Here is a 12604-nt window from a genome sequence, read left to right as displayed (position 1 = left end):
TGGATCAGACACAGCAGCGCTGCTGGAGTTTTTAAACACCTCACTGTCCCTGCTAAACTGAGAATAGTCTACCAACCAAAAATATCCAGCCAACAGCGCCCCGTGGGCAGCATCCTGTGACCACTGATGAAGGTCTAGAAGATGACCGACTCAAACAGCAGCAATAGATGATCGACTGTCTCTGACTTTACATCTACAAGGTGGACCAACTAGGTAGGAGTGTCTAATAGAGTGGACAGTGAGTGGACACGGTATTTAAAAACTCCAGCAGCGCTGCTGTGTCTGATCCACTCATACCAGCACAACACACACTAACACACTACCACCATGTCAGTGTCACTGCAGTGCTGAGAATCATCCACCACCCAAATAATACTTGCTCTGTGGGGGTCCTGTGGGGGTCCTGACCATTGAAGAACAGCATGAACGGGGGCTAACAAAGCATGCAGGGAAACAGATGGACTACAGTCAGTACTTGTAGAACTACAAAGTGCTTCTATATGGTAAGTGGAGCTGATTAAATGGACAGTGAGTGTAGAAGGTGGTTTTAATGTTATGGCTGATCGATGTGCGTCACTTATATGCTCATGCACCCGAGCGCCCCTCATCTAATTTTCTAATATCACCTGGTCTCGTCTCGATTCCCCAACACTGCCCATACCACTTTTGTCTTGTTTGCTTCTCAAGTCTTGTCTCTTCTTTTCTCACCTTCTCTTTTAAGCTCCAGATATGCACCTTGCTTTACCACCATTCCTTTTCTTCTGTCCCTGTTTTGCCACCCCCCACCCCCTTCTGTTTGAATAATCATTATCTATTTGCATGATAAAGATTAGGCGGGTGACCCATTACAATTAACAGGAGCTGATAATGTGGAGATAATTTAAAAATCATTATTTAAATGTCATACTGGAATGATAAAATCCTCACTAATAGTTCTATCTAAATGTCAGATTTGAATGATTCAATTACATCTTCAGGCTAGGGTTAGCACAAGGAATACCAATGCAGACCAGACGGTGTGCGTCCGTACGTTCGGTGGTTTGATTACCAGCGTGTCTGTGTAATTATAAATGAAAAACTATCCCGGTTTGATCCCACAACGAATCCTCCGAAGCGACCCTCTCATTAATGCCAATTACTCGCTTCCTCAAATATTTGCTTCCTTGTGATGTCTGCTTTGCAAATAAGCATTTACTGTATCTGCCAGCTATCGCCCATCAAAGTGGCATTTGTGTGTAATTGTGTTACCACATTCAGAGATAGATCTTCTCCAATCATTTCCGTTTGCACTCCTTCCCCAGTGATTTGTACAATCTTATTTTCTTTATATATTTAAGTGAAGGACAATAAAAGCGTTCAAGTGCTTATTGGCGGACTTTATCAAAGCTCAGTGTGGTAACACGGCTGTGGAGGAGTTTGACTTTGTGAGAGAATCAGGCGTTTTGAGAGACCCGAAATCCCTGGAGAAACAGGAAAGTGTCGGCAGTGCAGGTCAGAATGTCTCCTCCTTTCAAAAGCAATCTTGACCTGCTTTGAACAGGAGGATGAGAGGAACTGTACGAACAAATGCAAACGCAAACTGTCACCCCGAGTCACCTTCAATCCTTCAGACTCCAAGATGACATGGTGGGGTGCTGTGTTGTAGCCAGGATCGCATTAATCGAGACCAGGACCATCACCAACCGCACTTATTTGGGATTGAAAATAAGATCAGTCTGACGTCACTCATTAAAATGACATGAACCTTTGTTCTGTTGACAAGGTCATGAAGAAAAGCTGTCACCTTATGCTGGAGGAACAGCATAATGGTTAGATCCTTATTTATTATTTCATATTTTAACCACTTTGGTTACATTCATGACAGGACAGGTAGTTACTGGTTACAAAGGATTAATCGGTTCAAGTTCAATATCAAACACAGTCAGAGACAATTTTGTATCTCCAATTCACCTCACTTGCACGTCTTTGGACTGTAGGAGGAAACCGGAGCTCCCAGAGGAAACCCATGCAGACCAAACTCCACACAGAAAGGACCCAGGCGGATCTACCTGAGAATGGAACCCAAGACCTTCTTGCTGTGAGGCGACAGTGCTGCCCACCGTGCCACCCCTGGTTAGATCCTAAAACCAGAAAAAATTTAATCCAGCAAACTTTTTATTACCTCGAGCTTAGAGAAGGTCACATGAGAAAAAAAGCATCTGCTTCAAAATTAGCACCTAATACCTTGATTGAAGTTTGCTTAGTCAGCGACACAATGAACCAAGTTCTGTTTTTAATGACAACAGTGGAAACAAATGCCTCATTACCTTAATTAAAAATAAATAAATACTTTAATTATTTAAAAAATAATGATTAAAAGAACATTTTTATAATTTTTGATGCCTTAACAAAGAATACAACCTTGGTAAAACTTTAGTCTTTAAAATCAAGGTGCTGGTTAGATAGAAAGGTTTAGATTGATGGTTTGGAAGAATAATTTTTGTTTCCATAAAAAATAAAAAAACTTCTGCTGATGAGTTTTTAATCAATGAATAAATAAAAAAGAACCATACAGTTTTCTATAGCATCAATTTAATGGAGATTTAAATGTTTTATAGCATAGTAACCAACTGATCCAGAAGTCAATGAGAATGGGAGGAGACAGAGATCAGGATATAATGACCCAGACTCAAGACCAAGACCTGTGTACAACCTTGATATGCACTATTGATAAATCTGAGAGTGTATTTGTGTGTGTGTGTGATTAAGTTGATAATCGGTTCATACCGTTTAATAAGAGACCACGGCAGTAAATCCGAGGCCATAAAACGCTGCTCAGATTTAATTAAAGTTTCTGATGCTCTGTAAATGGATGGAGTTAATACTCCTGAAAATGTCCTCGTTCACACACGGTTGTAACTTCATAAGTTGAAATAATCATGCAGAACTTATTGCTGCTGTGGTCACTCAGTAGTGGAGAGGTCACTGTGGGCGGGAGAGGGTTTTTTCACTCTGGATGGAGCTTTCACGCTTCTGATCAGCAGTCTTAGTTGGTCATGGAGCATTTAAACTTTCCCTGATCCAGCAAAATTTGCAGTGTAGAACTTTTAAGAGACTTCCTCTCTCTCTCTCTCTCTCTCTCTCTCTCTCTCTTATTCACTTTTTCTTTTCACTAAAGAATCCGTCAATTTCCGGCAACACACACTCACACATTTACACTTTCACATATAGAAGTGATTTAGTGTAACCAGTCTTTCTTATGCCGAGAGTGAATTTGTCCAGGTGATCAGGTCAGTCAACATAACTATGTTTTATGTTCAGCACAGAAATCCAAATATGGGTGTCTGACCCATATCGTTTCCCTATCGTGACCATGTTTCTCAAGGACTTCACATTCTTCTGCATCTTCTTCAACTCATCAATCATCTCAATTAAGTTTTGCCTGGAAGTCTGTAAGTACATGTTCAGTCTCCTTGTAGAATTGTTCAATCTCTTCATCTCTCAGTTCTTATAGGTGGAATTGTAATCGTTCTTTGTCTGGAACCTCCTCTCGAACCTTAGCGTTAAGGTATACAGACCGTATCGCGCTCAGGTTCACAGGTACACCCAAGCTTCTCCACCGGAGCAAGATAGCGATCCCAGGAGAAGAGCCCGAACATGCATATCAGAAATAATGGGCTCTTAGACTTTATGATGCAATAACACTTATCTGTCAGTGTTTAATTGAGCCTGAGATGTTCAGATGAGACTTTCATTTGATTTGAAAACCACTGCAGTGACCAATTTTACAGTCTTACCAGTCTGCACATTAAAAGGAATTCCTGCAAAAAGGTGTGCTGTATAAGTTTAGGGTAACTTTAAATGTCTGGAGTAAAAGTTTTGTAGCTCACTTTAAGGCTGGGAATTGAGGTACAGGATTTTATTAGTGCTGTTTCATTTTTAATGCAGAAATATTATTCAGGTTGTAAAAAGTAAGAAGAGGAAAGTTAAGACTATTATCAATCCACAGAGGGGGAAATGGTCACAGAGTAAAATATTAGTGAAGAGTAGGGAAGATCTGTTCATTAATACAACATGACTGTTTGTGACATCTAAGATTCTGGATGTTCTCTTACTTTTACACCCACGGGCGACACCTTGTCTAAGAAATTGAGGGTTAAGGGCCTTGCTTAAGGGCCCAACAGTGGCAACCTGGCAAACTTTTGACACCCATTGGACAGCACCTTGGATTTTAATGTACATGTAGCATGTTAGCTAGATGTACAAAGTCTATGAGGCGCAACCCAAAGGGCCCTACATGCATCCGCAATCTGCACTCATATTGTGGCTTACGTTAGCATTCAATTACTAAAGCTGTGACTAATCACACTAATTGTTTCTGCAACACAGCTGGAAAAAACACTCCACAGTAGTAAGATAAATCCATATTAATGAAATGAGATGCCCAACAAGATAGACTAGAACTTATAGCTAAGGTATTAATTTAAAGGCTTTAATTTTTCATTCCTGTTATATTTTAGTAGCTTAAATGTGTGATATAAAAGTTATAATAAATAAAAGAACTAAATTGATGGATATTTATATTTAAAGTTTTTTTATTCTGCCCAAACAGAACTTGGATTCCACTCTGATTTCACTCACACATCCACAACAGATTCAAACTGCTGCTTCCTCCAGGTTTTTCCTTAATAAACCATTTCACATTCATTATTACCGTCAGATTTGTCATACAAAGTGAAAACCAATACATTTTGTTTCTGTTTCTCGATGGTTTTAGTTTTCCATGATGAAACCAAAATCTATTTCTCACTGGGCACGTAAGCTTCCCAGCAATCTCAATCAAATCTTCACACCTTAGTCGAATCCAGTTTCAAATGGGAAGGGGGGGGCGCATGGTAACTGGGGCGACACATGCACGGTGTCTGTCTTAAAATAACTTTGCTTGTGTATGAGCAATCAGTTCTGCATGTTGCCAGGTGTGAACGAACCCCTGTAGCACGTTTTTACTGTAAAAAGTGATTCATCGATCTAAAACTCACTGAGATCGAGAGCTTTGTGCTATCAATCGAAAGGTTGTGGGTTAAATCCTGGCTCTGCTATGCAGCTACTGTAGGGCTCTCGAGCAAAAGCCTTAACTCTCTTGGCTGTAGGGGCGCCATGCAGTTGCTTCCTAATAAGCTGGGCCTTGCTTAAGGGCCAAACAGTGGCGACCTGGCAGTGGTGGGGCGTGAACCAGCGACCTTTCAATTACTAGCCCAATACCTTAACCACTAGGCTACAGCTGTGTCAACATAGACAGGAAGGAAATCAAAGTACCCAGAAACCCACAATGAACATGTGAAACATCTGACCAGACGCAGGGTTCAAACCCAGGTTCCCAGAACCTGTGTTGCTCTACCAGCTGCACCATGTTGCCACTTACTCTATATAATAAAACTCATCATACTGGCTCTCTTGTCTCTGCTTCATCAGCTCTGGATTTCATTTTGTCGAGTGCCAACCAGAAAGTCCAGGGTGCAAGAGGAAAACCCTCTGGACATGGCGCCAGTCCATCATGTCACGCTCACACATAACATCATTCATTATCTTTTATGGGCAATGTACTTTTACTTTTAGACTTAAAGTGACTTACAGTACTGTGACCGTATATTGTCTAAGCAATTAAGGGTTAAGGGCCTTGCTTAAGGGCCCAACAGTGCCAATCTGGCAGTGGAGGGGCTTGAACCAGCGAACCACTTGGCTACCCTGCCTCAATCAAAGTACCCAGGAACCGTCTGCCCAGAGGCAGGGTTCAAACCCAGGTTCTTAATCTGTTGCATTTTTTACATTTTACATTTTAAGCATTTAGCAGACGCTTTTATCCAAAGCGACTTACAATTAGGGTTAAGGGCCTTGCTCAGGGGCCCAACAGTGGTAACTCGGCGGTGGTGGGGTTTGAACCGGCAACCTTTTGATTACTAGTCCAGTACCTTAACCACTGAGCTATCACTGCCCTGTTGCTCTACCAGCTGCACCATGGTGCCACTTACTGTATATAATAAAACTCATCATACTTGCTCCCTCTCTGGTTCAGAAACACTCTTTGGTGCAGTGGAGACTCTGTGGAACTGCTGTAATGTGATTTCTCTGCCTGGCCACCCTGCATTAACCTCCCTCCCCTCTTCCGTTTACCCAAACTCAGTGCGGACAACTGATAGTTCCGCAAATGGACAGATTAAAAACTTGTATTTTCCGGATGGCTCATGAAATGCTCCTGTTGGCACATGGATGGTGGGTGGGTGGTTTTGGGGGAGATGAGGGTGCTCTTTTGTTTCTCTCTGTCTGTGTGCTTTTTCATTTTTTTTCCTGATTGGACACAATTGAAAATGATGATAGAAAATTTTTTTGTGTGAAGACTGGAACACACCGGCACCAGTTTGTCTATAAGTGAGACCATTTTTGGGTGCTATTGTTATGGGTGATTGTTTCTTTTCATCTTCCTCTCATTTTCCTTTAGGTGTAATGCATATCAATAAAGAAAGAACTTTAGAAAATAATAAAGCAGGAATAATTTTGTGAATGGCTGCTTACGTAACCTGACACAATTGCACGTACTGATCATTTTCTTAAGCGACGTGTGAATTCTTAGGCGACAAGGTAGCTGTTTGTACTTCTGCGATCAATACAAATCAACAGCTTTTAAAGGTCTGCTTGATTCGAAGATGAAAAAGGAAAATATTTTAAAGCTTCTACCTGTGCTGCTGATTTTTCCCTTCTGTAAATCTTTTTTAAAGAAAAAAAATCAATGCTGTGTTTTTAAACCCTGAAGTTACTAAAGTGTAAAGAAGTCAGATGTAGCTACATGCTTTCTTATTGACGTAAATAGAAAAGAATTAACTGTTATTTTTCACCACATACTGCGCAACCTTACACCCATTCATGCACAAAGCCCTGTACCTTTCTCTAAACATCTGGCTGCTTTATTTATTTATTTATCTGTGATGTTAGCCGCAGATCCTTTAAGTCTTGCAAGTTGTGAACTGGGGCCTCCATGAATCAGACTTGTTTGTCCAGCACATCCCACAGATGCTCAGTCTGATTCAAATATATATTTTGGGGGAATTAAGCACAACCGGGAGGAATTTCAGTGCGTAATGGCCAAGGGCGCAAGCTTAAGCTGAACGCCTGTGATCTTCGATTCCTCAGACGACACTGCATCAAGAACCACCACTCAACAATAACTGATATAACCACATGGGTGAGGGATTACTTTGGCAAACCTTTGTCAAGCACTACAATACAGAGTTACATGCACAAATGCCACTTCAAACTTTACTGTGCAAAAAAGAAGCCTTATGTTAACCATGTCCAGAAGCGGCGTCAACTTCTCTGGGCTCGGAGGCATCTAGGATGGACCATCACACAGTGGAAACGTGTGTTGTGGTCAGATGAATCAGCATTCCAGGTCGACCAAAGACGATGTTATCAGCAACAAGTCCAAAAGCCAGGGTGTGTCATGGTATGGGGCTGTGTCAGTGTCCTTGGTAAAGGTCATTTACACTCTGTGATGCAGCATTAATGCAGAAAAGTACGTTGAGATCTTAGAGCAACATATGCTGCCTTCAAGACGTCGTCTTTTCCAGGGACGTCCAGCATTTTTTAACAAGACGATGCAAAACCACATGCTGCACACATTACAAAGGCATGGCTGCGGAAGAAGAGGGTACGGGTACTGGACTGGCCTGCCTGCAGTCCTGACCTGTCCACAATAGAGAATGTGTGGAGAATTTTGAAAACGGGACAACGATGACCCCGTACTGTTGCACATCTTAAGACATGTTTGCAGGAAGAATGGGACAAAATAAAAGCTGAAACACTAAATCACTTGGTCTCCTCGGTGCCAGAACGTCTTTTAAGTGTGGTGAAAAGGAATGGTAACATTACAAAGTGGTAAATGCTTTACTGTCCCAACTTTTTTTGGAATGTAATGCAGACCAGAAATGCAGAGATTGATGATTATTAATAAATGAAGTTAAGCAGATAAAACATGAAATATCTCAGGTTCATCCTGTCTGCAATAAAAGTCAAAGTAAATGTAAGAAACTGTTTTTTATTATTTGCATTTTCCATGCTGGCCCAACTTTTTTCTGATTTGGGGTTGTAGTAGGGCCCTAATTATGACCTTCATGGGTCCAGACCCACGCATGCAAGCCGTAAGAACAGGAGACGGTTTGAAGTCCGTGTTTGGTTAATTCAGATTGACCACTATAATTTATTGATGGAGCTGATGTGCACCTTCAGTGCTGAGATGTGAGGACTGCTGTCAGCACCACAGCCTGTTCACAGAGACCAACTCCTCTGGGTCACACGGCGAATGGCTCAATAATGCAGCTGCGGCCCTGAATCCGCCCGCTCAGCTATTTATTCTTCACCCGCGACCTTTTCAAATGTCATTTTACCATGCAAGCTTATTCGTTATGTGAATAAATGATGAAAGGCCTCTCAGCCAGGGTAAACTTGCAGAAGCCTGTATTACACAGCCATGCTTAGTTCTCTGATTTCTCCTCTCAGATGTAACACTCAGTAAGTAACCAGATGTTCATTTGTGTACCATGTTGGGGAGATGCTTGACCTCCTCTTGCTGTGTCATTTTTTTTCTTGTCTGTATGTATAACCACCCATAACAATATTTATGCCGCAACAGACAGAACACGTGTCATCACAACTGTGGGTTATTGACTAGTCAGATCATATTAAAGCAATAAGCCACGAGAGGCCGTGCATTACTGTGATTTTAGCACGGGGATGACGTTTTTGGCACGACGCGAAGCGGAGTGCCTAAAACTTCTTTCCCCGTGCTAAAATCATAACAGTAATGCACGGTCTCGAGTGGCTTATTGCTTTTATAAAACGCCGGTCAACATAAAATATAATAAATACAACAATGTTTCATTCATAAATGTATTTATTGTGTATAAACTTACAATAAAGCATTCTTCTGCGACGCAAAATAGTTCAATTAACACTGTTGCTAGGCAACATGAGGGCGAAAATAACATTAACTTTTTCTATTCAGTGGCGTATTAATATGGAATGATGTGAGGTGGTCATAGGTGTGCGTTTATCGGGGATTTTACAACGGCTTCGAACGCGGCTCAGCCAATCAGATTTTAGGACCGGAACTATCCGTTTTATAATAGTTATTTTATTATGTACAGTATGTATAGTATGTAATTTTTTATTGCCCAGGAGGTTGTGTGCTCTTAACACCATGTAATCTCAGTTGTAATGACAGGTAACCCAACTTACTTTAAAATTAGTGCATTATTTGAATCACTTATAACTACAGTATTACAGATTCTTTATACATTTATAAGCAATTATTTTTAAATGTAGCAATTCTATACTATTTATTAGTATTTGCCGAAGCCTTTAAGATGTGACTCAAAATTAGAATTGAAGGTCTTCACTGTAATAAAGAACAGACTGAGATTATAGAGATCATAAAACCAATGATTAAATACTATAAAACTGTTATAACACTCTATTTCTACATGTGTGTGTTAATGAAGCCCATATACCAGCTGAATGAATAATTAAAGTGATGATCCAATTTAGTTTCATAACTCAAATAAAGCAATATAGGTCTCTTATGTGGCGCAGCGGTAAAATACACTAGCACAGCAGAGCTGACATCTCAAACTCATGAGTTCATGGGCGCCTACACAAACAATGATTGGCTTGTTCGTAGGGTGGATGCCGGAGGGGATTCCTCATAACTGATACAGTTACGACCTCTGCTGGCTGATCAATGGCTATCCCTGTACAGAGACGAGGGATAATGGGGATCAGTGCGTGATTCTCTGTGTATGAAAACTGAGTCCCATATGAACTATGAAAAATGCTATAAACTACTCAATCATGACAACAAACAAGCAAAATTAAAGACAAATAATGGAGGCAAGGACTAAAAGTACGAAATAATTAATTACAAATAAAAGGTCACTGTGCAGACATTGCTCTGAATAAGGTTGCATATAAAACTGGATAGAAAACAGCAAAAACCAAATTCCTTATGTGTGTGGCAGCATACACGGCCAGTAAATCTGATTCTGAGACGATTGTGTGCTTTCTACTGAACAGAAATGACTGTATTGGTATGTACAATATATTAATAATAATCCAGTTTATATGAGCTGAACTGCTTAGGCAGCAGCAGACTCCTGTCATGCCTATAAAGTTTCTTTACATTTAAATTTAGAGAGAGAGAGAGAGAGAGAGAGAGAGAGAGAGAGAGAGAGAAAGGCACAAGTGTTTCCTACCATGCTTAGAATGCAAAGTATGGTGAACAGCAGCCCTGTGTGTGTGTGTGTGTGTGTGTGCGCGCACATCCGTGTGTTCGTGTTAGAAGGGGGCAGGAGGAAATTGAGCTCTGCCTGGACCTAATAGGTGGGAAAGTTCCAGAGAAATGGACTTCGAATTTAACCTGAATTGAAATAGATCCTATTAAGGTTCTCTCCGGCTGCTTCCTCCCCCACCGAGAGGCAAAGCAAAAGCTTCATGACCCTGACGTGTGTGTGTGTGTGTGTGTGTGTGTTCTGTTATAGAAGTGCTCATTGAGAGAAGGTGGATAATGAATAAAATATTTGCAGATTGTGAGCCGGAACAAAGCAAAGTGAGGCAAAATAAAAAATATGACATAATATAAGGATGAAATTGAGAGAAATAAGTGATTGGGGATTGTGAGATGGCAGATGGCTTTTGGCATTTTCACAAAGACACTCCTGTTTTTCATACAGACAGAGTAAGGGATGGAGAAGGGTTGGAAAAATAGTGACGAGGTGGAAACAGGTCTGTGTGCCAATGTGTTTTACTATATTATTAGATCATGTACCAGAACCCAGCTGCACTTTCTTCATCTTTCTTCTTTATTCTGTTTACAAGTTCATTCACCGTGTACCAGGTTGTTCCCCTGTCATCCTGATACTTAATGTGCCTTTGAGCCTCTTGTAGGGTCAAACATGAAAAGATTTGGTGATACACATACAAGTACCATCTGACATGGTGAATCTCAAAACTCTAATTTAGGGCACTAGATTAGGGCACTGCATCATTAGAGTACGTAGAGGTACCTGCACACAACCCCTGACTGACAATGACCTTACACAAAAGGTAAATCCAGGTTTCCAAGACCCATGCTCTTGTGTGGCACACGCTCTACCAGTTGTGCCCTCCTGCCCACTAGCACACCAGCACTGAGATTCTGAGCTCCTGGGTTTGAATCTCGGTTCTGCTACCGGTCGGCTGGGCGCCCTCTAGCAGGCACAATTGGCCTCCAGTCTGCTGGGTGGGAAAGACCGGACTAGGGGGTGGGGTTATCAATGCTGTGTAAGGACCTTGGTTGCCCTGGGCGCCTGTACGGAGAGTGGAGAAGCGCATAGATTGGGGCGTGGCTCTCCACCAATCCACTAAAGTATGGGTAAACAAAAAGGGAGCGTGTGTCGGGTGAATATATACCCCCAGCAGTGAATTGGCTATGCTAAATTGGGAGAAAAAAGGGGGTAAAATGCATTAAAAACATTCATTTATTTATTCATTATTCATTTCCTTTTACCAGCTGCATCATCTTGATTAAAGACTGTAATTAAAGCTACAGTTATCACTCTGGTATGTCTCTCTTTCAGAACCCATGCACGGCCCTCAGCAGCTGAAGGTGGTGGACATCAAGGCCAGGCAGGTAACTCTCCGCTGGGAGCCATTCGGCTACAACGTGACACGATGCCATAACTACAGTCTGACGGTGGAGTACCGGGCCCGCGGAGGAGGGAAGGACGAAACCCGGGAGGAGGTATCCTACGATGGCAAGAGCTCCGCTCCCCAATATACCATCCACAACCTAACACCCTTCACCAACCTGAGCGTTAAACTGGTGCTGCGGAATCGCGAGGGCGTTAAGGAGAGCTCCGAGATCCACGTCCAGACCGACGAGGATGGTGAGAGAGCAAATTCACAGAGTTGCTCGGTTTAGTAGGTGCACAGAGAAGTCATCAGCTAAAGTCTGTCATCATGGTTAATAACAAGAAATTCGATTTACATTAAAGGTAAAGGACATGACAACTTGTTTGGAGAATTGTGTTCCAATCAGTGGGCAGTGGTTGCTACTGGGCTTGTGATCAGCAGGTCACTGGTTCGAGCCCCAACACTGCCAGGCTGCCACTATTGGGCAACTTTTGGGTACTGTCTTATCAGATGTACCTCATTAAAATGTAAAGAAAAGCACCCACTGCTCATCTGTATTGTGTACGTATGTAACGTGCCAGTGTGTATATATGTGTGTGTGTGTGTGTGTGTGTGTACCCAGGAGTGACGGTGTACTAGCACCTTTAGATGATCTCTTTCAGCTTTACACAGAGACTAGATCAGAGTTCTGTCTGGTAAAACAGCTCAGACTGAAAGATCAGCTAATCCCCAGAGAGCTTCCACCTCCCTGCACCGCCAACCGTCATCTCTTCTTCAACTAGCTCTGACAAAAGAACAGAACTTTTCACACACTGTTACAGCTGCAGGATTTAGGGCTGCCATGTCTTAGCCAGGAATTTCACCATATCTCACCCACCATATTTTTCCCACCATATTTTTCCCACCA

At 41.8% G+C, this 12604-nt stretch overlaps 1 protein-coding gene across 5 annotated transcripts in view; it reads left to right on the top strand.

Annotated features, from left to right (window-relative positions):
- The window catches only part of LOC134302352 (receptor-type tyrosine-protein phosphatase mu-like), a 207439-nt gene that overhangs the window by 118047 nt on the left and 76788 nt on the right, over window positions 1-12604 (top strand). For all 5 annotated transcript variants that reach the window (XR_010007520.1, XM_062987428.1, XM_062987427.1 and 2 more), the window contains exon 8: window positions 11643-11951. Coding sequence is in view for 4 of the 5 variants with exons in the window: in XM_062987428.1 (XP_062843498.1) it covers window positions 11643-11951 (309 nt within the window). In the remaining variant the exon portion in view is untranslated. The remainder of the gene's footprint in view (window positions 1-11642; window positions 11952-12604) is intronic.

Source organism: Trichomycterus rosablanca, chromosome 25 (genome assembly GCF_030014385.1).
Source record: "Trichomycterus rosablanca isolate fTriRos1 chromosome 25, fTriRos1.hap1, whole genome shotgun sequence".
Lineage (NCBI taxonomy): Eukaryota > Metazoa > Chordata > Actinopteri > Siluriformes > Trichomycteridae > Trichomycterus > Trichomycterus rosablanca.
This window is presented reverse-complemented; position numbering and strand designations above follow the sequence as displayed.